The following is a 27839-nucleotide window of genomic DNA, read 5'->3' as shown; positions in this document are numbered from 1 at the left end:
GAATGATAGACAAGGATAGCAATACCATTGCTAAATAAACACTGCCATTATAACGTGTACCTCTCTATAGCATTGGATGCATCTGTTTGTTTTCGATTTCTGCATCTGTTTTCAATTTGTCTTTTTTCGATAAATCCTGGAGAGCATCCATAACAGAATTTGCCTTCTTACGAAGAAAAATAATACCTCAACATAAGGGTAAAATTGACACTGCGACAATACTAAACCAAGTCGGTTTCTACTCCAATTACTTCATTAACAAGTGTCACCCTGTTCCGTCAATTACTCAATTTACTGAATACATAACTTATAATTTACTGATCAATTTGCATTATCTACCATACAAGAAAAAGAAAATTATAAGTATTATGACACTGTTATTCGACCAGAGCAGAGGTGAACTGCTCAATTGAAACAATTTATAATCGATTAATATAATTTACTTATCAATAGGCATTATCTGTATATCGAAGCGAAGTGTCACTGATTCAATTACTCACTCTTTCATTCAAGATCAACAAAACCAAAAATTAACTGAACCAAATACGTTCAAATTTGGTAAGTACATTCAGTTGGACTTCTGGAGGCGCACTAAGAACGTATTTCGAAAAATATTCACAAACATTTATAAAAACAAATAAAACCAATATCTTTACAAACTTACAACATGATTATCAAACCAGACACCGAATAAATTACGGATATAACTTTCCCAGATCAACCTTAACGTCACTAAACAGTAATCCCTTTCTACTTGCCCATTTGATTTATCGGAACCTCCCACAAACAATCATAGATGCAGAAGAACTTGGTGCTGCCGCCTACAAAAAGAGAGTAGGTTTTTGGCTCCGCTCAATCGGCCGGGTGGCCGCCGCGGCGCTGCTGGAGTCGCCATATAGGTGACACGAAGCAGTTGGCACATGCTCAACCACAAACCTCACTAGTTTGTGATTTTGTATACCAAGCCCTTCATGCCTCTCTTATTTATTCTAATTATTTATATTCTGCTTTTATATTGTACTTTCTATTTAAGGTTGTTAAATCGTCAGTTCAGATAGCTCACAAGAAGATGAAGTATTCTGAGTCGGGTACTTGTGCTGTGTGAATCATCATACATACAGTTTGTATTTTGTACATTACAGGATTTAACATATTTTTTTTTTATTCAAAGCGTAAGCCTGAATCAATATAAATTATTGACTGTTTTTTTTTTGCACTTGTATTGCCTGTATAGATTGTGTACTCTTTCCCCGCACACGGATCAACAGTCCATGCGGGGAAATAATTATTCCATAATTATTATTCTGTTCTATATTGTACATTGTTTTTGTATTGGAATAAAGAAATTGAATTGAATTGAATTGAATTGAATTCAAAGATGCGCCCAAAATTTGCGTTTTTCCATCGTTTTCTCAGCTTATTCAAGAACTAATCAATGGAAAAAAAATGTTCAAACTAGATGCACAGGCTCAGCTGAGGTTTAGAAATGATGCATTGAAGAAGTTTTGAGATAACGTCACAGATCCGCCCAAAATCAGCGATTTTTGAGCGTTTTATATGCTTTTTCTAAGATTTCTTAAGAAGTAATTTAGATTAATTGTTCAAATTTGTTAAAGTAGTTCAACTAGGGTCTAGAAATTTAGTCTCAAGAGGACCTAAAAATTACGTCAAAGATACGACCGTTACGAACGCTGAGGATTATCATGTCATGTCAACAAATCAGATCATGTTGATCAATTTGATTAAATTGTCTAGCTAGATAAAATAATTACTCGCAGATTGATTATGATTACATATCTGGAGATAATCCTGTCTCTCTCACATAAAGGCACACACACCTTCTGTTATCGAGAGACGACGAAATCATCATCTGTTTTCCAAGGATGAATTATCCTTTTAATGTCGTTCAGCGAGTTTTCCAATGAATGAGACCTAGTGCAATCGAATCTTTAAATCATAAACCCACTATGTTCCAGATTTCGTGAAAATCGTTAGAGCCGTTTTCGAGATTCGTAAAACATAAATAACCAGATATAAAAATAACCAGATATAAAAATAATCAGATATATAAATACAGAAATTGCTCACTTAATATGATAGGATAGAGAGATTTCCTCTCCTTACCATACAAGAAAGAGGAAATAATAAGAATGGTGAGTGTTATTGCAGGCAGACAGCTGAGTGTTGGTTCATCATGAGAGCCGGCTTATCTCTGGGAGCCAAGCAGCAATTATTATCAGCTCCACTGGGGTGAGTCTCTGATAGCTTGAGCTTGCTGCTAATCTGGCACATTCTCATCTCCAGCAGATAACACAGGCAATCATTACCCCAATCTCTGCGATAAGGCCTCCAGCGCTGATAGGCCAATTACTCAGCTAGTAAATCTTTAAAAGCTGGTTAGCATTATGCTACTTCGATGCGGGAGACTTGATGGAATTTCCTTTATGTAATAGAAACTCAGTAGAGCAATTATTGATACCGGTATGTAATAGATCCTCGGACCCGGTTGTACTGTAAACGGAGAGGGTTGTTTCTTCTCTTCTATAATATTTGCTAAAGTTTACTGCTATCAATTCATTTACCGGTATTTGAATCCTTGATTGATTGGGAGCTTTTAGTGGATTCGTTCATTCAAATGCACAGATTATCATCATTGTCACCTATTCTAGCAACTACAGTAACTACGAGCCAGGAACTTCAATGAAAATACTTTAAAAATCTAACTTCTGGTTTATTGAACTCTAAATAGGTAGAACGAATTGATAAAAGTCAGGTAACATGTCAAATTTTCAAACAGAACAAAGTTATCCAGCAATCGATTCAGGTCAAGAAGACATACTCAATTTTTAATCTATACATTTTGGGAACCTGCTAACTTACTGCAACTAAATTCGGGCCTCGGTCATTCTATATACTAAATTTTGAGCTTCATGAGAAAAACAACAAATTTTCGGCACTCACCATTTCAACAATTTCAAATTTTACTTTTGAGACCACTTAATCCAAAACTCAATAAACTCAGACGTAATTAAACTCTCTACACTCTACTTAAATTCACGCACACAACTAACCTTTTAATTTTACATCTACTGATTCTATCAATTTGAGATTACTATACAAACTATAACAAAAGTACTGATAATGAAAATCTTTCCAATTTGTCCCTCTGGATGGGCAACTGACCCATTCAGAGGACTGAGGCTCACACACCGTTACATGATTTTTCGTTCGCGTCTCAATACCAACTGAGGCCTATTCACTGAAAATTATTCCCCCTCCACGAGCGTTGAGGATAACTTCGGGTGGAAAAGCCAAAGCTGCGAAAAGGTCAATGCTCGTACAATTCCCAAATACAGTAGCTTTTTCGAGAAGAAATTGAAACTGCATTTGAAAAATGCACGAAAATTTCTTTTATTTTGACAACTAAGCAACAAGTTAACAAATTCAAACAAGACAGAGTCAATTCTCAGACTAAAAACGCAGGGTTCAACATACAGTTAGAATCAAAGTTCATTCCAGTTCAAAAAACTGAAAAATAATATAAGATACACAAAAACAACTACAATAATACCCACTCAATATTCACTCTATGACAGTACAAAAGCCGGTTAAATTTTAATCGTGATTACTTTAACAAGTCTCAATTCAGAGAAGGCTTTTCTGATAAGACGGATCCTCTGATTGGTTCTCGTGAAATTAATGATACTTAAAATTTAACAGGCGTTTGTGCAACTGGGACTATAACTGGTTTTATTCACAAGTATTTCTCATATGAAGGGGTAATTTATGCAACCCGCACAACACGGATGCTTGGTGTAGGTCTATCGTTATTGGTGAATGGTCCAGGCAATAAATGCTCAAAAAAGGGTATAGAGGGAAATGTTTGGAAGACAATTTTTTACCCCACAGTTTTGTTAAGGGTAGTAAGGAGGTACACGTATCAAAAGTCTCCCCTACCCACTGTGCTAAGGGGGTGGGTGGTTGAAAGGTACAATTTTCTGGTTTCTCGCATAAAACTCAAAAACTATGTATCTTAAGGACTTGACTGTCATATAACAAATTAAAGCTTACATAATTTCCTGCAATATTTATTGTACAAATTTTTTCATATCTTTTCTAGTTTACAAAATATCCGCTCTTGAAGGTATGACATTCCTGAAAAAATCACGTTTGCCACCAACTTTTCCCTCTAAGACCTTTCCTTGACTGGACTCAAACTCTTTTCAAGTTAAAATACTAGAGTACGGTTCTATAGTGAGGTCCAAGTAAGAATGGCGGTGTTTGATAAACAATGGTATTGCTATCCTCATCTTTCATTCAACAAAGCGAATAGCGCCAACTCTTTCTCGCTTTGCTATGTTGCCAGATCGACTTTTACCAAAGTGGAATTGATAATTAATGAACAAAACATTTCATCTTAATCATTCAAATTCATTATAAAATTATTCAACAATATAATTTGTTGCTCAATAAAATATGATTGATCATTTTAAAACGAAAATAAACAGTTAATATAACATCAATAAACCTGTATCTGCAACCGTCTACAGAAGACATTGACTCAAGAACGAGGTTAGGCAACATTTAGAAAAATGTGAAGGTTTTTCTGATTGGCTCTCGCGAAATTAATCACGATTAAAATTGAACCAGCTCTTGTGCAATCGGCTTTCAGTGGTGCAGTATTTTTCTTTCTCTTATTATATTATAGACTAGCAGGTAACCCGTGCTCCGCAAGGGTCTATTTTAAAACTTTACAAACCGAAAACTTGACGTAATGAAATATTGGAAAATTGAAAATAGACCTATAACCATCCTCGGTTAATAAAGAATCTCTATGCAAATTCTCAAGTCATTCAATCCATTAGTTCAGACGTGATGATGCGTCAAACATAATTTTTCTATCCCGTTACGTGTATAAGCCGGTTCTTTCCATTATTATAGTATAGATGGATGATTTATCAGTATCTTTGAATGAGAATAACTAATAAAAAAATGAAGTTGAATTCAAGATGGCTGGCAAAAATGTTGATGGGACAGAAAATCAGTTATTTTTATTCGAATAGGATCTCAATCATACCTTTCATTCAATCTCCCTTTCAAAAGAAATGTTCAGCTGTTTCTATACAACAACTGGAAGCATGACAAATTGAAAACTTGATATAATGAAATCTTCAAGAATTGAAAATAGGCCTATAACAATCCTCGGTTAATTAAGAATCTATATGCAAAATTTCAAGTAGTTCAGACGTGATGATGCGTCAAACATAATTTTCGTATTCCGTACGTGTATAAGCCAGTTCTTTCCTTTATTATTAGTATAGATACGGTAACTGAAGAAAACATAATACTTTGAAAACTCATAGTATCATATTGGTTTATCTTCAATACATCAATTTATTTTAGTATCGATTAGATCCTCCTCAATTTGGATCAGGCAGCCTTTTGCTTCCCCAATTCCAAACAAAATACCTACAAATTCGTTTCACTCCTAATTTGTGTCTAATAGTAGGCCGACAATATAAGTGGAGAATATCAATAATTATTACGGTACTAATTTTATTATAGTCTATTCATGCCTTTCTTATGAATTCCAATGACACAGCATGAAACCCATGTCCATTTCATTTGTACTGGTTGCAAAATGTTACATAGAATAATTAATTGATGAAATCTATGGAATAGAAATCTTAGGAATCTATCAATCTTAATGGAAACAACTTCCTTCAAACAATAATTTATAAATAATACGCTTCGAGGGAAAAAATCAAGTACAAAAAAAGACCCGGAAGAATCGGGATTCGAACCGAGGAACACTCGCGGTGTAACCGAGTACTCTACCCCTAGACCACGCCTGCGTTCAAAATATTAAGCCTTGTACTAACGTTATAACTTCCTTACTTATAAACAATCACATTTCACCACAATGTAAGCTATTCTGTATAAAATTTCATATCCCTTGAATGGAATTTAAACATTAATTCTAAAAAATATAGAAAGAAGATTGAAATTTGGGCTCTGAGGTGAACGATTTTGATATTTTTAGAATCTATGTGCAAAATTTGAAGATCTAAATCATTACCGTTTTTCCGGTATGCAATCCACAAGTTAACATGTTTTGAAGCGAACAAACACAACTCTACTTTCTCTTATTATATAGATAATGCGAATTGATAGTGAATTCTATTTATCGATTGTTTCAATTGAGCTAGCCACCTCTGCTCTGGTCCAAGAGCACTGTTATCATTCCCATTACATCTCTTTCTTGTATGAGAGATTAGCAGATAACCCGTCCTCCGCCAGGTTGAACCCTCAAGGGTTCATATCAAGGGTTCAATAACTCACTTCGCTCGCCTGCATTCTTCATTTCAGCTCGCTTCCTCCCGACAAATGGTCGAATATATATTTACTTTATTGACCGAGCGGAGTGAGGTCTAATATTCAAGTCGACGGTTTGGCATTTCTCTTAATATTTAAATCTTTGAATGTTTGAATGTCTGAATGTTTGAATGTTTGAATGTTTGAATTTTTAAATGTTCATATGTTCATATGTTTATATGTTGCGCATTTACGGCGAAACACGGTGATAGATTTCCATGAAATTTGACATGTATGTTTCTTTTTTAATTGCGCGTCGACGTATATACAAGGTTTCTGGGAATTTCTCATGTCGAGGATAATATAAAACGAAAAAGGAACATCCTTCATACGCCAATATTAAAGTAAAAATCAGACTATAGAATTATTCATCATAAATCAGCTGACAAGTGATTACACAGATGTGTGGAGAAGCCAGTGTATTGCTGTATTCCCATAAGGTCTATAGTTTCAATGAGGTACTTGTGGATGAGAATACTGCGTGAGGTCTACTGTTCACAGAGCTACTAGTATATAAAATGCAATACAAGTACATTTTCGAGTAATTATGTTTATTTAATTATATTTTTTGTGATATGTCATATTATAAAGAGTTTGTAATATGTCTTGGATATTCTAATTGGCAATAAATACAGACTTGAATGCTCTCTTCAGCTAGATAAAACCGCCGATTCTAGGCGGATCTTTGACGTGATTTAAGAAAAAAGGCATTGCCAAGACAGGTTGCAAGGTTTATCGGCAAGGTTGTTCTTCTTTCTTTCTTCACTGCCATTATAACATCGACCTCACTGTAGAATCCTCTACTTCAATATATCCCATCAATTTCACCCTGACCCTCCTAGAATCGAATGAACGACAATCACTATTTATACTCCACCAATATTGATATTTTCCACTACAGGAATAAATAGTTAATCCATCCGATAGTAGAATATTAAATAATAGTTATTTTCCCCAATTTTAGTGATTATAATGTGTGCTTTTTTCTATGTTTGGCTTTGAAGAATCTAAATTTAAAAATCTTGTGTGGCGAACTTTCCTTGCCGTTATGGGAATTGATCACCTGACGCTAGTGTACACGCGCATCTCAAGTATACTATTCAAAGATTTGAGCCAGCTGGTGACAGGGCAATAACGCTGGAGACACACAAGGTCTGCTATCTCTTCATAGTGAATCATTTAATAGAATCAACAGTTGCCAACAGTTTGCAATAATTGGATAATCACATTTTCTCCAATTTCGAGCTTATTTTCAATTTTAGGTGAAAATGTTACTGAACATTAATTATAAGGATTTTTATGCTCAATCTTTTTCTCACGAATTTTTTTGTTTAAATTGTATCAGAAGCCTGATAATTGTGAATCTAAAATCGAACTTTGCATAGATGAGGCGGAGCTCCTGAAATTTTTGTAGATATAAAACTTGTGGCAGTTGATAGAGCTTATCAATGACTATTATAGGTATAAAATTGATCGAAATCGTTGAAGCCGTTTTCGAGAAAATCGCGAAAAACCCTGTTTTTGACAACATTTTTGCCATTTTAGCCGCCATCTTGAATTGCATTTGATCGAAATTGTTCGTGTCAGATCCTTATAGTGTAAGGACCTTGAGTTTCAAATTTCAAGTCGTTCCGTTGATTTGGAGATAAGATATCGTGTACACAGATACCGGGGAGTCCGGTCTCACAAGGTGTCAAACTATCAAAAGATAAACTGAAATGCTTCAAATAAACATACACTCATACACACACACACACACACACACACACACACACACACACACACACACACACACACACAACACACACACACACACACACACACACACACACACATACAGACCAATACCCAAAAACCACTTTTTTGGACTCAGGGGACATTGAAACGTATAGAAATTGGAGTACCTTAATTTTTTTCGGTCGGAAAGCAATACTTCCCTTACCTATGGTAATAGGGCAAAGAAAGTAATGAAACATATAGAAAATATTGAATTAGGGTATCTTAAATTTTCTTGGAAAGCAATACTTTCCTTACCTATGGTAATAGGGCAAGGAAAGTAAAAATTTACTCTATTTTGGAGTATGTGTAATCTAAAGTCGGGAGAGGAATAGCACAAGGCAGCCTTATTCTTCTCTCCTCATCATTTTTGATGGTGTACTCATTGTATGATCAATAAATCAATAAAAAACAGACTTCGTGATTGAAAGTACTTGCTGCTTCTCCACTCTATAAAATCTATGATCAGCAATATTTGTTCTACACTATATGAATATTTTCACTACAATAATCAACGACAGAAATAGTCAAGACTGCGTGATTTGGAGAACTCGCTACTTCTCCACTTCAATACATTGTTTGCTTAATAATCCCGAACTAACAATGATCCCACAGTGATTAATGGTCGGAAGAGTTTTTCTAGGGAATGTAAGGATGTCTGTTGAAGGCGAAAGTCCAGATCAAGTTTACGACTGCAAGAAAGTTTCTCCCAGTCTCTGACAGCGGTCCAAGCTGAGGGTATTAACTTATACACCCGCAATAGCATTAATCTTATTGCCTACTCTCGGTCAGCCGGTTAGTTATTTCAGGCCTTTGTTGATGCCAAACATCATCATTCACGGGTTCTGATTGGCCTAATCCGAACATGTTTTGTTAGATTTAATCAATAGCCGGTTGGATTTTAACCGAGATTGATGTCACGAAGAACAATCATAAAAACCGTCTTCTCTAAAAGGTCTTCTCTGATTGATTCTTGAAGAATTAATCACGGTTGAAATTGTAATAGTGTGAATATTGAGTGGGTATTATTGTAGTTGTTTTTGTGTATCTTATATTGTTTTTCAGGTTTTTGAACTGAAATGAACTTTGATTCTAACTGTATGTTGAACCCTGCGTTTTTAGTGTGGGAATTGACTCTGTCTTGTTTGAATTTGCTAACTTGTTGCTTAGTTGTCGAAATTTTCGTGCATTTTTCAAGTGCAGTTTCAATTTCTTGTCGAAAAAGCTACTGTATTTGGGAATTGTACGACCATTGACCTTTTTGCAGCTTTGGCTTTTCCACTGGAAATTATGCTCAACGCTCGTGGAGGGGGAATAATTTTCAGTGAAAAGGCCACAGTTGGTATTGAGACGTGAACGGAAAACATGTAACGGTGTGCGAGCCTCGGTCCTCTGAATGGGCCCATTTCCCATTCAGAGGGACAAATTGTTAAACTTTCAGTTATCAGTCATTTTTATCTAGTTGAAAAGAAAAACAAATTTCATGGAGTTAGAAGCAGTAGAATCAGGAAATTATTTGTGAGTGTGAGTTTAAGTATAGTGAGTTTTATTAAAGCGTATGTGAGTGTTTCTGAAGAGTCCAAGTTTAAATATTGTTAAAATGGTGAGTGCCAAACTTTTGTTGTTATTCTTATTAAGCTCAAAATTTAATTTCATAGAATGACTCCCCTCCTAGGGAGTACAACACCTTGTCGTTGGTGGAGGGGCTTGCGTACTCCTGCGACCCAGAGAGCTATGCCGGCGGTAGTGTAACTACCAGCAGGGCCACCCCAAGCCGGACAGGTCGAAGGGTAGGAGGCAGACAAAGAAGTACTCCAAAGAAGGCGTCGTTGGGCTAATCCCCCACACGCTGGATAAACTCGGATTCAGAGAAATCAAATCAGCCTCGGAACAGGATCGGACTCAAGGACAAATAAAAGGAACAAGACTAAAATCAGATTCGGAACATGGAATGTGACTACTTTGAATGGAAAGGAGGTGGAGAGATATGAGAAGAATGGCTGAGGATAGGACTGCATGGAGGAGATGGACCGAGGCTGGTACCCCTACGCTGTAACGGCAGAGGGGGTCAAGAAAAAGAAGAAGAAGAATGACCGGGGCCCAAATTCAAATGCAGCAAGTTAGCAGGTTCCCAAAATGTGTAGATTGATATTGAATATTTTTTTTTTTTTGTGAATCAATTGCTGAATCACTTAGTTCTGTTTGAAAATTTGACATGTTGCCTGACTTTTATTAATTTGTTCTACCTATTTAGTGTTCAATAAACCTGAAGTTGAATTTTATTAGTATTTTTCATTGAAGTTCCTGGCTCGTAGTTGCTAAAATAGGTGACCATTAGATAATGATGATAATCTGTGCATTTGAATGAACGATTCCACTAAAAGCTCCCAACCAATCAAGTATTCAACTAGAGATTCGATAGCATAATTTTGGTAAATATTAAAGAGGAGAAGAAACAACCCCCCTCCGTTTACATTGGTGGCCAGCGGTGGTTTAGTCTACAAGAATGTCTATCGAACCACATGTATATATTTCATATTTTGGAAGATTAACTCAATAGAGACAAATATGTCACCGGTTGCAGAAATGATGTCAGGTGTGGTGTAGGGTTAAAAATACCACCATCGGTTACAAAATTTAACCGGATTTTGTGCAACCGGCACTTAAGTTTCAAAATGAGTTTTCTTCTCTTCCCATGATACTGACATCCCATTTGTAGAAACTCATAATCAGTGGTTGTAGAGTAATAATTGACCGAGTGAGGCCTAAGATTCAAGTCGACGGTTTTGCATTTCTCTTTATGTTTATATGTTGCACATTTACGGCGAAACGCGGTAATCGATTTTCATGAAATTTGACAGGTATGTTCATTTTTAAATTGCGCGTCGACGTATATACAAGGTTTTTGGAAATTTCGCATTCCGAGGATAATTTAAAAGGAAAAGAAGCCTCCTTTATACGTCAATATTGGAGTAAAAATCAAGCTATAGAATTATTCATCATAAATCAGCTGTCTAGTGGATTATTAATTGCATGCAATTGATAACTTGAAGTAGCATAGTATCTCCTCTCGACTTTTCTCTGCTTACAATTCGGTCAGCTTTTGATGATAGTAGCTCAGCTGTTCACATCAAATTATTAGCATTGTCAATATAACAACCCAAACTGCCATTAGTCGTTTTTTGGCTACTCGCCATCACGACAGAATTTACTCTGATGGACAGTATTAGAGGAGACTCTTGTTTATAACTGCGCGAGGTCTACTGATTACAGAACTACTAGTGATAAGCCGTATTGAAAATCGTTCAATCTTAAGGCGCGTATACATTAGTCAGGTCAAGTTCCCTTTGGATCATGTTTTTCTGTAAAATGAATGAATTAGCAAGTCTACAAGAACAGGAAATTGGATCAATTATGTCATTGTAGACATTTCTTGCTTTGTTGAACATGGAGAATGCAAGGTTAGATGGAGATACTTGGTGCTGCAACACTAAAAAAAACTCGAAAATAAAAATACAGCAGCACTATAGTCAGGTCCTCATTATAATGGCAGTGGAGAAAGTTAGGAAGACATTGTTGTCGATTATCTACCTTGGCACTGCCTTCTATGGGGGATAGCTGATGCCGGTATATCTAATAAGCTTAACTACAAACTACGTTATAAAAACAGCACCTCAACAACTTGGATGTTATGTCCTTGTTCGTCATTAGATGAAACAGATAGCTCTATCCTTCTTTTTAGTGAGGTTCACGTTATAATGGCAGTGAAGGAAGATAGGAGAACAACGTAGCCGATCCTTTGTCTTGCCAATGCATTCTACAGACAGTTTATCAACATTGGTATTGCTATCCTTGTCTATCATTCGACGAAGCAGATAGCGCTATTATTTTCTAGCTCCATAACGTTTCCAGATAGTTTTTACTTTCCTTGCCCTATTACCTTGCCCTATAGGTAAGGAAAGTATTGCTTTCCGAAAAAAATTAAGGTACCCCAATTTCTAAATTTCTATACGTTTCAAGGTCCCCTGAGTCCAAAAAAGTGGTTTTTGGGTATTGTTCTGTATGTATGTGTGTGTGTGTGTGTGTGTGTGTGTGTGTGTGCGTGTGTGTGTGTGTGTGTGTGTGTGTGTATGAGTGTATGTGCGTCTGTGTACACGATATCTCATCTCCCAATTAACGGAATGACTTGAAATTTGGAACTTAAGGTCCTTTCACTATAAGGATCCGACACGAACAATTTCGATCAATGGCAATTCAAGATGGCGGCTAAAATGGCGAAAGTGTTGTCAAAAACAGGGTTTTCCGTGATTTTCTCGGAAACGGCTCTAACAATTTCAATCAAATTCACACCCAAAATAGTTATCGATAAGCACTATTAACTGCCACAAGTCCCATATCTGTAAAAATTTCAGGAGCTCCGCCTCATCAATGCAAAGTTCGATTTTAGATTCCCAATTATCAGGCTTCAGATACAATTTAAACAAAAAAAAGTGGAGTAGATTAATTATGATAATCTCTACAATTAATGTTCAGTAACATTTTCACCTAAAATTGAAAATAAGCTTTGAATTCGAGAAAATATGATTATTCAATTGCAAATTATTGTTGATTCTATTAAATCATCCACTATGAAGAGATAGCAGTTTTTGATATATCTGTTTTTGAGATATTTCAAGAGATATCTGTTTTTGACAACACTGACAAGACCTCATGTGTGTCTCCAGCGTTATTGCCCTGTCACCAGCTGGCTCAAATCTTTGAATAGTATACTTGAGATGCGCGGGAACACTAACGTCAGGTGATCAATTTTCATAACGGCAAGGAAAGTTGTGTGAGTGGGCCACACCAGATTTTTTAACAATGTTCTAAAGTATAACTAATTGACATAATATTCAACCGCAATTGAGAACTTATTATCAGATCATTGAAAAATGTTATTTCAAGACGAATGAGATAAGGATTGTTGATTATTTTTAACAGACATGAACAGCTAATATTACACCAATAAACCTGAATTAGCAACTGTGTATCCGTCAACTACACGCTAGGCACCTTCTAATGATATTACACGCGCGCGGCACTGGGTGCCGCTATATGTAAATTGTGTGTTTTCAAACCTTTCACAAACTTATTTCATAGAAATATTGAGCTGTACATGAATGATGAAAATGAGAAAAACTTTTACGATATTATTTATTCACAATAATCATTCAAATAGAGATTGAGAGAATTGTATATTGGTAAAATATCATTGTTGGTTTAGCAGAGAAAACAAGCTTCTATGAGAATACAAAATAATAATTTAATTTCATTTATTTATCGTCACATTACATCAATTTTTGAGTAACACTCATTTGACTGGTGACATGTCAATACTAGAACAGAATTATATTGAAAAGACTTAGTTCTAACTTCTTGAAAGTAAAATAAATGAATACACTCTATGGTGTATCCCATCAAATTCACATGGAAATGAAAGTCACAAAAAGTTAAGTTACACTCTACAGCCCCTTTTCACAAATTAAAATTCGGCAGCAGAGTATAGGGCTTTCTCTACTAGCATTTTTCTTACTGTTAGTTTGAATTTGTTTATTGAATCTAGATTTCTGATTGCTGCAGGTAATTTATTAAAATAACGTATTCCAGAGTAGAATGGGTGAATATTAAATAAATTAATATTAGTATTCAAGGAGAAGTGGTTATCAACACCAGCATTAAAGGAAAATAACATTCAAAAAGGGTAATACAATAAAAAAAGATTATTGAGTGCAATTGTGGAGTTTATTTATCTTAAAAATGAGGTCAACCCACTTCAACAGTCAGCTGCACACCGAAGAAGCGCCCCCAGACTGCCACCAACACTGTCATCTACTACGGAAAGGTATGATGGAAGAAAACGTGGAAGCACTGGAAAATGGTAGCTATTGAAGCCACCTTAAAAAACGAATATGCAGGAGTGCGGTACGCTATGCCGCTATGTGTGTAATTAAGGGGTATAGAAGGCATAAAGGCATTTACAAGACAGAGGATCAGCAACGTTGTTCTGCTATCTTTCTCCACTGCCATTATAACGTGGAATTCACTATGTAGAAGTCAACACATTAGAAGTGTGTTTGTCTTCTCGGTCTCAAAATTTTATAGTTTTTTCAAAGTTTCTAATTTTCTAATGAATTGTGTTTGATTCAATTCAATTTAGAATGATTTTTGTGTGTTTTGAAATGTGAATTGAGTGTGTAATTAATGAATTTCAAGTGACACATAACCTAGCTACATTTTTGGACTGTTGTATAAATTAGAATTGGAACCGTTTTGGGCTTATAAGCCTGTGGTACTTTTCTGTAAGTTGTGTAATTTTGAATGATTGAATAAAATAAAATAAAACACTGGTTCTGGAATGAAAAGTTCTACAAGATTGAATAAATCTACTTTCAGCTGCAAGTCAAGAAACACTGGAAAATTGTGATAGAGGAAACTAGAAAATTGAGATAGATTACCTTGACATCGCTGTACTTCCAGGTGAACAGAGCCACGATGGGCAGACAGCAAATGATGACACACGATAGAATCAAGATGGCGGATCGCATAATCCAGTTGAGCGACACGACGCAGGGGCTGGCGTCTCTGCACACTTCGCAGCCCTCAGCACATGGCAAGCATTCAAAAATGCCCGATTTATTGTACTGACTCTCCTCGCCCTGCAAAAGACAGCGGCCAAAAATGAGATTGCCCTGGAAGCAGTAGTCATGGGACTGGCTGGGACTTCCCAATCACCAGAGAGAGAGAGAGAGAGAGAGAGAGAGAGTTTTCATATGATACTGTTCAATCTAGAAACAAGAGAGATAGAAAGAGAGAGAGAGTGATACTTCGTAAACAGTTTTTGGTGAGACATAGTGATATTTATCCATAATGTAACACTAGAATCCTATACTATTGAACGAGCAATTTCTGTCTATATGTTCATAATATGTTTTGTCATAGTCATTCAATTTCAGCTATTTTACATCATGAGATGAAGCCGGTAAACAGCTGATTGTAGAATAAATAGACATATGATTCTCATTACAGCATACTATACTGTAATAAAATCATATGTTTCCACAGTCGAGTATGTTTCTTAGTTCCGAATTGGGAACAGCTAAACTGGTACAACAAAACCGCCTTTTAGCGCTCCAGGTGGAAGTTTTGTCAACTACAATCAAGAAATTCCTGTTTCGAAAAGTAGGTTATGTTTATAGAATGCATATAGTAATGTCAGCACAAGCAGTTAATGTTTTCTGTTTCTCAATTATTTTTTCTAGATTATTATGACAAAAAATAGTGTAAGCTACTTGGACGTTAATGTCTTCTGCAGTGCTCGGGGGAGATTCTAGTCTGGGTTAACGCCTCGATTAGAAACATTTTTCTCGCTTGCAAAAGGTCACTTCCCGTTATTGTGACATGAGATACTATTGTATGTAACCACATCTCAAAAATGGCCTTAATGATTCTCCCTAAATTCAGAACGTAGCAGGTTTATAATATATAAATTCGATTGCACTAGGTCTCATTCCTGAAAAAAACTGGCTGGAGGACATTAAATAGAGAATTATTATTCATCCTTGGAAAAGCAGCTGATAATTTCGTCATCTGTTGATGGAAGTGAGTGAGCGAGTGCATGTGTGACGGACTGAGACAAAATTATGACTCAGCTGTTGAACTTTTGTAATAATTCAATCAGGAACTAAGTGCCGACTGCACAAGAGCCAGTTAAATCTGAATCGTGGTTGATTCAAGTGAAGCAATGAGACAAGCCATTTTTTTGAAATGGTCTTCTCTGATTTGGTTCACGTGAAATCGATCAGAATCAAAATTTAACCGGCTTTTGTGGGAGAAATTTTTGTATTCCTCTGGGAGTCGATCTGAATCCACTTTGATTAGATAAAACCTCTGTGTATAAACTATAAATATATTATCATTTCCTCTTTCGTAATGGATTTTTCATGCTTTTGTACTCCAGAGCAAAGCTCTGTCTCCCGATAATTTTGTCCCAATAGATGAACTTGATCATTCTGTGATTTTCGTTGATTCCATGACGTATGGAAAGAATCTTTATTGATAGATAAACTTAGAAGTTGGTCAATAGATCGTATTCTAGAGGTGAATTGCAAACATAATCAATCAATCAATTTATTCAGCCTGAAAATACAAGGCGTATAAGGCTACGTACAAAGTATTTCATAAGATTACAATACATAATCAAATCATAATTACGTCACAATACATGATAATATCCATTAGAACAGATTATTAGAATCAATAATTCCACTCTTACAATTTCAAACTAATTACAGCATAGAACTCACTATAGATTTCTTATTCTATGCCACAAGTAACAAAATTTGGTTAGGAGGATCAGTCACAGATCAAATAATTCCAATTGAGTATTTCGTAATGAAATGAATTATTAGGTCAATTTTCACACAGGAAACACTAAACATGTAGAGAACACAGTCATTATAGGAACCTTTTTGTAACCAACTATTGTATGTAATTGTAATTTATCTGATACTAGAGAACACATTATAAGAACTTTTTTGTACCTAACTATTGTATGTAATTGTAATTTATCTGATACTTTCTGTAATTGATGTAGTAGTTTTAGTTTTTTGGGAAATGGACATTTAAGAATAAGAATAAGAAGAATATTTTATTTGCTAATGCACAATACAAATAATGAGATGAAATACATTTTTACACACACTTGGCACAGCCATCAAAGTAAACTTGTGCGCTGGCTGTGAGTTCATACAGGAAATCAAATTATATAAATAAAGAAATAAAAAGTAACAAAAATCCAACAGGTAGTACAATGACAAAAAAAACAAGAAACCTCATTCAACACATAACCAAAATGGAGCTGGTAACGAAATTATGAAACTATTAGAATTTAGGTAGTCAATAATAAATATTCTGTTCAACCCATATATTTATTTCTTCAAGAAGTTTTTTAGTAATTTTTGTATCTATGAAAATAATTGGAACTTTGTTAGAAAATATATTACAAAAATAAGAGAATTGGTGTCTACACACCACTAACTTAATAAAATTTATATTAAAAATGTTTGATACTGCTGGTCGTGTTTGGTATGGTGTATGCCTTATTTCTAAATTACTCATATTTTTATTTAAATGCGAAAAAATCTTTATCACATATAATTGCCTAAGTGTGGGTACCCTTAGTTCTTCAAAAATTTTCCTACTCGGGTATCGCCTTGCTTTACCCAGTGCTGCCCTTGCTTTTGCAATGTGGAGACTTTATTAAAATGAGTATCAAATGCACCACCCCATGCCTCAATTGCATATTGAAACAATGAGTGGGCATAAGCGGAATAAATTGATCTCTTTTATGTCAAGGTCTTCTAATTGATTAATTTTGTAAAAGTTGTATATAAGAAATTTAAGTTTAGAACACAAATAATTAATATGAGAATCCCATTTCAAATGTCTATCCACCATTATTCTCAAGTATTTTATAGACATGACTTTCTCAACTTGTTGGCATAAACAATTTATCCTGATATTTGAACATTTATTTATTCTATTTATCCATCTTATTTTATTTATTTCATTTATTACTCCCACAATATTCCATGTACCACTCCCAACCATTATAAAACTTCTCAAAGGACAGTATAAATTCCTATTCTCGCACACAGGATCTTATCGTAATGAATTCACACCACATGAATGTATTTCAGAATTAGGGATATTGCATTTGGGATTGGGTCGACCGAATGTTCATCGAATTTCGAAACAGTTCTCGTTCAGCAAACACCCGGAATAATTGAGAGTGTCACTGGTAGTGATTTTAGCGGCGCGTCGTGTCATAAGAGACTGTTCAATAATTTATGAGATGAGCGCACAGCTTACTAGAAGAGAGATTAATCGGCTGCTGGGTGGAGTCCCATAATTCCTGTGAATATTTAGAGGCACCAGTTCGCAAGTGTGAAAATCGTTCAGGGAAGCTTCGTGTTAAATCAGTAAATGGGACAACGTGAGTTCGATTGGGAAAAGCCTCGCATCTACTGTCAATAAAGTCAAGATTAGAGAGAAGAAGAGAATCTACTGTTAGTGAGGACGAGACAAGGAAGAAGAACTAACGGTATTGCGTGAGAGGGCGATATTTTCATTTACATGCGAGAAACATACCTTGAGAAAACATTTGCCTTCAAAAACATACAAGGAGACCGACACTATGCCACGTCAACTCCCCTGTTGTGTTGAATCACACAAAGCAAATTTTACTATTAACAACATGCGTATTCCAATTATCAACTCTGCCTTCTTATACTCCTTAATGTGAGGAATTCGAATCTGCAAACGGATTGGTAATAGTTATTTTTGCAACTAGTGCGCGAAGTGACAGTTTGCTGCACCGAAAGAAATGTTTACGCACGAGCCGTAGGCGAGGGCGGATTGGTTTCTTGAGTGCAGCAGAGGAACTTTCCGCACGTATTTCACATAAATTTTTCCTACAGTTACCATTCAATATGAAAAGTGGTTGATTATGGGTAAAATGATGGCTGAAATCTATCAAATGTTTGTCTCTATAATAATATAATATATATATAATTGTCACTATAATATATATATTAATTGTCACTTTAATTTATTTTTAACTTGGTAATCCAATTGAAAATCAATAATTGATAATTTATTCAAATTAAAAATTAAAATAATCCAATTAATTTGAAAATTTGAATAATTTTGAGTAAATCTAAGTAATCTCTAAATAATTTTTCTACCAGTGAATTTATGAATGAAAAAATATTATTTGAAATAATGAATAATTAATAATATTCAAAATGTATGATTAAATAAGTTCTTATTTTTTTTTTATTTGAAAATCAGAAAAAAATATAGATGGAACAAATTCGCATTCAAAATACACGCCAACAATGTCAACAGCTGATTGGGATGGCTGCAAGATAATACGCAAAGTATTAGGAGTACGGAAAAGTGATTCTTTGCGTTCTGTAATCAGTGCAGGAATGGTCACTTTCCAAGGTAACTGTAGGAAAAATTCTTTCCCGATCAGGAGATATGACCCCTTACATATGTCGAAATACAAAAATCGCTCAGTTCATTATTTTTCACATTTTTTTGGAGAAAATAGTATCATTATCAACTATGCCTTTTTATGATCCTCGATGCGAGGAATCTGAATCTGAAAATAGATTATAGAAATTCTTTCCCTTTCAGGAGATATGACCCCTTGAATATAAATGGAAAACGCAAATTGGTTGATAGCCCACATCATTTTCTCATTTTTTCTCAAGAGATATAATATCATTATCAACTATGCCTACTTATGAACCTTGATGTTAGGAATCCAAATCTGCAATGAATTAGCAAAATTCTTTCCCGTTCAGGAGATGAGACCCCTTAAACATATAGGAAAATCCAAATTGTTCAGTACATTTTTCTGGGAGAAATAGAAACATCATCTACTACGCCTTCTTATGTTTCTTGATGCGAAGAATCCGAATATGGAAACGGATTGACAAAATTCTCTCCCGTTCTGAAAATATAATCCCTTGAATATTAATGGAGAAAGCAAATCGGTCAGTTCATTATCTTTCTCATTATTTGAGGAGCAATAATAACATTATCAACTACCACTTTGTATGCTTCTTGATGCAAGAAATTGGAATCTGCAAACGGATTAGCAAAAAATTTCCCCGTTTAGGAGATATGACCCCTTAAATATATTGAAAGATGCAAATTGATCAGTACATTGTTTTTCTCGAGAGAATTAATAACATTATCAACTCTGCCTTCTTATGCTCCTTAAATGAGGAATCCGAATCTGCAAACAGATTAGCGGAATTCTTCACCATTCAGGAGATATGGCCCTTTATATATATTGAAAAAAAAAATTGGTCAGTAAATTATTTTTTCGCCCCACTTGGATGTAATGAGCTGGTTTTCGTGCGTCATATGGAGGCCGAAAATGAATGTTTTTCTGACCAGGCTGGTAAAAGTTTTACGGCCCTAGGGCTGTAAAATAACCTTGAAGTCAGCTGATTCTGATTTGATGTGAACGTGTTCACAAAATGGTTTATGAAACGGAATCAGTTTATGCTTCTAGAATTGAATGAGTATTCTGCAATAAGATACTATCATTCTATTTGGATGAATAAAAATACAGATAAGATATATACTATAAACTATTCAAATCCAATTTTCAGAGTAGGATAGAACTTCTAACCTAAGCTTCCAAACTCAACGACAACAAGCATTGTTGACGTTGACATTCAGATTGGCCAAATTTCAAGTGTGCTAAAACAGCTGATCAAAAAACTTTGTTTTATTTGTGTTTATTATTCAAGAATCAAAACATTTATAATAATATCATCTTATTGTCATTTGGAAGAATAAAAAGTATAAACTCAACCTCTTACATAATTGAACATAATCTTTTAGATTATTTAGACAAATCAGAATGAAAAATAAAAATACTTGGACAATTTCCTGATATTCAGATTACCTCAGTTTTTGCTAGAGCTATGACCTTCCTGTTTTGCTTTCGGAAGTGCCTAATAAACAATTATTCTCATATTTATATTGTTTATTTTTCTGTGTGGCGAAAAATAACGTTCTCACCATGGGCAAAAATATATGTTTTTCCGGCTCTCAATCTTTTCTAGTCCTCGGCCTACGGCCTCGGACTTGAAAACCGATTTCGAGCCGGAAAAATCTCATTTTCGGCCCTAGGTGCGAAATATACTATTACATTTTTCCGGGAGAAAAAACATCATCTACTACACCTTCTTATGCTTCTTGAAGCGAGGAACTCAAATCTGCAAACGGTTTATCAAAATTCTATCCTATTCAGGAGTTATGACCCCTTATATATATATATTGAAAAATTCAAATTGTTCGAAACATCATTTTTCTCAAGAGAAATAATATCATTACAATCAAGCCTTCATATGCTCCTTGATCTGAATCTGCAAACGGATTAGCAGAATTTTCTCCCGTTCAGGAGATATGATCCCTTAAATAAAGATGAGTTGATGCAAATTGGTCAGTACATTATTTCCCTCATTTTGAATGAAAAAGACTAAGAAATTTGTCAAAAAAACACTGATTTATTGATAATTAGAAAGACCGGTTTCGGTTATTACACCATTGTCAATCTCTGATAAACTAAAACTAAATACAAGAGCAGCAGAATTTATACTAGTAGGCGAGTACTGCTATTGGTCGAGGGCATGAACGCCTGCCATTGGCCTAGCTAGACAGTCTCCTCCCCCTCAACGGTGTGACAAAATGGTGGCTTAAGCAACAGAATCGCCATGATAATAAAATTCACTTTTAGAACAAAATAAGAACCAAGAAAACAAGTGTGAAAGATAATAAAACAATGTGCCTGCACTTTTTTAAAGATGATAAAGAAGACAATTTTGAATAAAATTTAGAATTTAGAAATAGGCCGACACATCTAGAAAATACCTGAGTCTATACCTAATTCATGAAGGTGAACGGGCTAGAGTCAAGAAAACTTCAATTAATCTTGCCATGCCTGATTTAATAGGTTTATACTATAGAAAAAACACTACAATTTGAAATAATAGAAAAATACAAACAGTTTCAATAAACATTGGCAGCTAAAATCGAACAACAGAAACAACAATATCATGTTACTTTGTTGACATTCTTCATCTGGGGGCGCATTACTATCCCCGTTTAGATAGCAATACGTCACAAAACCAAACAAGATCAGTCATAAAATAACCAATCAATTTCAACATGAAATTACTCAAGAAAGAAAAAAACCCGTTGAACCCAAATTTCGTCGATAGTAACCCATATAACCCATTTCATAATAATTTTGAATCCCCACTTTTTATTGACATTCTCGAATGAACCTTTGTTTCACTACACTGCACTTTCGTTGGTTTGTACGTTGCTTTATCGTCGGGGTTACAGTACCTTGTTTTTGGCGGTGAGCTTTTACCGGTTGAATTTGGCTTGACGGCGACGTCCTCTTACGTCCCTAGACCTGTCGTCTGAACGGGTGTCTTGAAGCGGTTTTACATAAAGTTGCGGAACCAAAGGGGTGGTAGTGCAAGAAGTTGGTTTGGGGACACACATGAACCGCTGTAAATAAATGTATTACAGCATTAATTATTTCTAACTCTTCCTACAATTCATCAAAAGCTAAAACAGGAGTTATCTATTGATTACAATTAATTAAATTCTCTCATTCTTTGAATCCTCATTTTATATAGATTTTTATCTTTAAACTACTGATTCTTTTTATCAGAATTAATGGATCTTTCTTCACAAATAATTCAAATTGAAATGATGCTAACTTATATGATATTTTTCGTTTGGTTTGCGAAATCAAATATAATTTTTCATATAGTAGCTCGGCTAGTATTGTTGGAAACTTGTGCGCCAGCCAACATTTATTTTATTTATTATTTATGAACTATAGGACGCAATCCAAGTGTAAATAACGGGCATTCGCCCAAAACCGCTCAGAACCTTAATTAAAAATGAACATTCCAGAGTTTATGATTTGATTTACCTACAAATTCAAGTCCAAAAACTAGTATCAACTGAAATTATGAATTTATCACCTAATAAAACAAGACACTTTATAACACAATAAAAGAAAAAAATATTGAAAATTTCACTTTAAGGAAAGATAATGTTTGCCTTATAAGATTCACCTTTAATTAAATAAAATTAGTAGACACATAGAAAATAATTTAAATTGTATTAAAATTTGAACATTCATTAATATTAATTTCCTGGAGAAGAAAACTTTCTTCTTCATCTATTAAGATTTCTATCATAAAAATTTACTAAATCATTCAAAAGCCTTAATGACATAAGAAAACAGAGTCTGAAAAATATAAATTAAAAAATGTCATAAACTCAATATGAACAATTCTTAAAAGTTTCATTTAAATTTAAAGGCTATCTTCCTGACTTTCAGCAATACTCTACGATAATATATCTCCAGGAACAATAACTCAAATGTAACGTAACTGAAAACTTTCTATACTTCTGTAGAAAAAAAATTATAAGTATCTTCCATCACTAATAAAATCAAAAGGATTATTCTCAATCAATATTATTAACTTGAAAAATAACAGGCTTTGTTGATAAAATCTTTTGATTGAAGTTTCAATTAATTAATTGCCTAAATTATATTTTAACCTTATTTTACGTACCTTAGCGGTTATTTGAAGAAACAATTATTCGTACATGATGAAGAAACACAATTAAACCTTTCAGGACACGGCACTACTAGAAAATTTAAACTTTAATAAAAATAAAACTAGCTCCTACATTAACTACTGAAATAAACCTATAAACCTGCCCAAAAAGGGCGAAACATAATGACTACATCTTTACTCTCGTAGTGCTCCTAGCAAAGTGTCCTCCGGAACGTAATCTGGTCTCTCGACTGGGGAATCCCCACTACTGTATTTAGAAACAGGTCTCCTATTGGGCGAATGGAATCAATTTGACCAATCGTCGCGTGGCTTCTACAGCCTTTGGACCAAATAGTAACTGCAAAATCGGTAGTTTGTTATAATTTCAATGCTTGCTGTTTTCCAACTTATCGCATTTTATGTCGCGACAAGAAGGCTAAGTTTTAGAGATAATTCCATAATCTACATTCCTCGACGACTCGGAGCCACAATTTTTAAATATCTATCATGGGAAACTCGAAGTCATGGCCGTTCATAATAGAGAGAGAAAATAATTTATTTCGCTAACTCACTTACAATAATGGCTCTAGTCTATTGCGTATTAAATTTACTATTATAACTTGGGAAAAGGCCTGAATTAAAGAGAGTGCCCGGCACAACAAATATAATGGAAAAACTATTGACTAATGTATGCTTACAATTTTATGATAAAACTAAATTCGTAGTGTTGTACTGGTTGAAATGAATCTGGTCATTATACATAGTACTATAGATAGTTTAAATGACCAGATTCATTTCAACCAGTACAACACTACGAATTTAGTTTTATCATAAAATTGTAAGCATACATTGGTCAATAGTTTTTCCATTTACATATTTGTTTTATTATCTTTCAAACTTGTTTTCTTGGTTCTTATTTTGTACTGAAAGTAAATTTTATTATCATGACGATTCTGTTGCTTAAGCCGCCATTTTGTCACACCGTTGAGGGGAAGGAGACTGTCTAGCTAGGCCAATGGCAGGCGTTCATGCCCTCGACCAATAGCAGTACTCGCCCACTAGTATAAATTCTGCTGCTCTTGTATTTAGTTTTAGTTTATCAGAGATTGACAATGGTGTAATAACCGAAACCGGTCTTTCTAATTATCAATAAATCAGTGGTTTTTTGACAATTTCTTAGTCTTTTTCATTCAATATGAATAATTACCACAATATCAACTTCTCAACTGCACAAAAAGATTTCCCTCATTTTTTTGGGGAGATATAATAACATCATCAACTACAACTTCTTATGCTCCTTGATGCAAGGAACTCAAATCTGCAAACGTTTCATCGAAATTCTCTTCAGTTCAGTTGATATGACCGCTTAGAAATATTGAAAAATGGGAATTGTTCAGTACATTTTTTCCCTCAAGAGAAACCCTGATTGGTCAGTACATAATATTCCTCATCATTTCTGGGAGGATAATACCATTATCAATAATGCCTTCTCATGCTCCTTGATGGGAGAAATTCGAATTTGCAAACGGATTGGCAAAATTCATCCCCGTTCAAAAGATATGAAACCTTGAATGTATATGGAAAACGCAAATTGGACAGTACATCATTTCCCTCATTTTTTGAGAGAAATAATTGCATCATCCATCAAGCCTTCTTATGCTCCTAGATCCGAGGAACTCAAATCTGCGATGGAAAACTACAAATTGATCGAGTCCATCTATTAAAGCCCCGCACACAACACCGTTTTACTTTCCTTGCCCTATTACCATAGGTAAGGAAAGTATTGCTTTCCGAAAAAAATTAAGGTACCCCAATTTCTAAATTTCTATACGTTTCAAGGTCCCCTGAGTCCAAATAACTGGTTTTTGGGTATTGGTCTGTATGTGTGTATGTGTGTGTGTGTGTGTGTGTGTGTGTGTGTGGTGTGTGTGTGTGTGTGTGTGTGTGTGTGTGTGTGAGTGTATGAGTTTATGTGCGTCTGTGTACACGATATCTCATCTCCCAATTAACGGAATAACTTGAAATTTGGAACTTAAGGTCCTTTCACTATAAGGATACGACACGAACAATTTCGATCAAATGCAATTAAAGATGGCGGCTAAAATGGCGAAAATGTTGTCAAAAACAGGGTTTTTCGTGAATTTTCTCGGAAACGGCTCCAACGATTTTGATCAAATTCATACCTAAAATAGTCATCGATAAGCTCTATCAACTGCCACAAGTCCCATATCTGTAAAAATTTCAGGAGCTCCGCCCCATCAATGCAGATAGATTCCCAATTATCAGGCTTCAGATACAATTGGAACAAAAAATCAAGTGAAGTAGATTGAGCATGATAATCTCTACAATTAATGTCCAGTAACATTTTCACCTAAAATTGAAAATGAGATTCAAATTGGAGAAAATGTGATTATTCAATTGCAAATTATTGTTGATTCTATTAAATCATTCACTATGAAGAGATAGCAGACCTCATGTGTGTCTCCAGCGTTATTGCCCTGTCACCAGCTGGCTCAAATCTTTGAATAGTAGACTTGAGATGCGCGGGAACACTAGCGTCAGGTGATCAATTTTCAGGAAAGTTGTGTGAGTGCACCACACCAGATTTTTTTGTTTGTAAGGTATTTTGCCGGCCTTATAAATTCTATGAGATTAAACTGATGATGTTTGTCAAGCTTCATTTATTCTGATAGAATTCATAAGGACGGAGAAAATCGAACGTCCAGAAATAGATGTGTGTGTAACTGGCTTTAAAGTTCCTTTCATTCGTCTCAGAGTCAGTGCGTAGTCTATAGAATGAAATTACATTCTGCAACATTTACAACATTCTACAATTTTTTCTATCGACAAAAAGCACAAGACATCTCATATTTCCTGTTTCCTGAACTGGTAGATGATTCCTATTTTTGCAACATGATTAGTGACGAGCGCAGATCGATTCTCCAATTACAACAATCGGAGCTTCCTCTCAATAAGAAACACAATCCGATGAGGCGCGGAGTTTCCGAACAATTGCACTTGTATCAATGCACCTCGACGTTGTTAGGGTTGAAATACGATGAGCTGGATTTTCTGATGGAAAGCTGATACCTACAACCATTAGCAGTTATTTTGTGCGCATTCTTCAAGTTCCAGCGACTTAATCATACTCAGCTCTCCTCGTTATATTGGATTCCTGCGACAAATTTCTGAAAGAATACTCCTTTCTCTCTTCTTCACCACCCTCTCCTCCTTCTTCTTCGTGTTCCTCTTCTTCTTCTTCGTCTCCTACTTCTCCGTCTCCTCCTCCTCCTTCTTATTCTTCGTCTTCTTCTTCTTCTTCTCCTTTCCCTGTCTTCTTCTTCGTCTTCTTCGCCTTCTTCTTCTTCTTCTTCTTCTTCTTTTCTTCTTCTTCTTCTTCTTCTTCTTCTTCTCCTCCTTCTTCTTCTTCTTCTTCTTCTCCTTCTTCTTCTTCTTCTAAATTCTTTCCATTCCTAATAGAACTCTCTGGCTCATCGCACGACGAAATTCCGCAGACAGGCTGAGAAGGACGTTTTGGCGGAAATTGAGTTTCTCACAAAATTTGGAAGTTTTCTTCAGTGCTGAATCTTAGTTTTTTGCAATCAACATTGAAGTTTATGATCGTACTCAACAAGCCTCGACTGAATTTCGAATTTTCCGTCACAAATTTCCACCTAGGCCTACTGTAATCCCGATAATGAGATTCTTTTAAAGCAATAGTCGCTTGTTATCACAATATAAATCTATTCATTTATCACCAGATCTGGAGCCTAGATAATTCGTCTCTGCTACTGCTCACCTCATATTTTTCTTATTTGAGATTATCCCATTCTAGAATAAATTCTTATTCACTCAAAATACTCCAATTTTGACATTATACATTAAAACATCATACTTCACTTCATGAAACAATTGGTCGAGCCTCGACATTGCAAATGTGATTGGTGTTCATGAAATTATTGACATTGCCAATTAGTGTATAAAAGTATTAAGTGATTATGTTTCTCTCTCCATTAAACATTTTACCTCACTCCTCTACTCATTATGAAAAATTCATAATTTATCGATATTTTCATAATAGTTCTGTATTTATTATAATAAATTCCATTGCAATAAAACAAATAGAAACTTTGAAAGAATGTGCAGAAAAAGTTGGCATACAAATATCCTTCGAAAAAACAGTGTTCACAACCATAAACCTAGAAGTTACCAGACTACAAACTAAATAATATGGAACAATCAACAGGGTTCCAGGTTTTAAATATTTAGGAGAGGTTATTTCGGAGAGATTATCACAGCAGGATAGAATAAAGAAAGCTCGTAAAGGCCTAGGGCTGGTGCAATCCATTTACAATAAAAAATGCTTGTCTCTTCACACTAAAATTAGACATTATAATACAGTAATAAAGCCATCAATGCTATATGCCAGTGAGACCCTAAATCTCAACAGGAAAGCTGATCTAGAAACTTTGA

At 34.9% G+C, this 27839-nt stretch overlaps 1 protein-coding gene across 1 annotated transcript in view; it reads right to left on the bottom strand.

Annotated features, from left to right (window-relative positions):
* The window catches only part of LOC111053690 (probable G-protein coupled receptor CG31760), a 463503-nt gene that overhangs the window by 183872 nt on the left and 251792 nt on the right, over window positions 1-27839 (bottom strand). Inside the window, 1 exon segment of the mRNA XM_039419962.1 lies at window positions 14646-14846. Coding sequence (XP_039275896.1) covers window positions 14646-14846 — 201 coding nt within the window.

Source organism: Nilaparvata lugens, chromosome 2, assembly GCF_014356525.2.
Source record: "Nilaparvata lugens isolate BPH chromosome 2, ASM1435652v1, whole genome shotgun sequence".
NCBI classification, from domain to species: Eukaryota; Metazoa; Arthropoda; class Insecta; order Hemiptera; family Delphacidae; genus Nilaparvata; species Nilaparvata lugens.
This window is presented reverse-complemented; position numbering and strand designations above follow the sequence as displayed.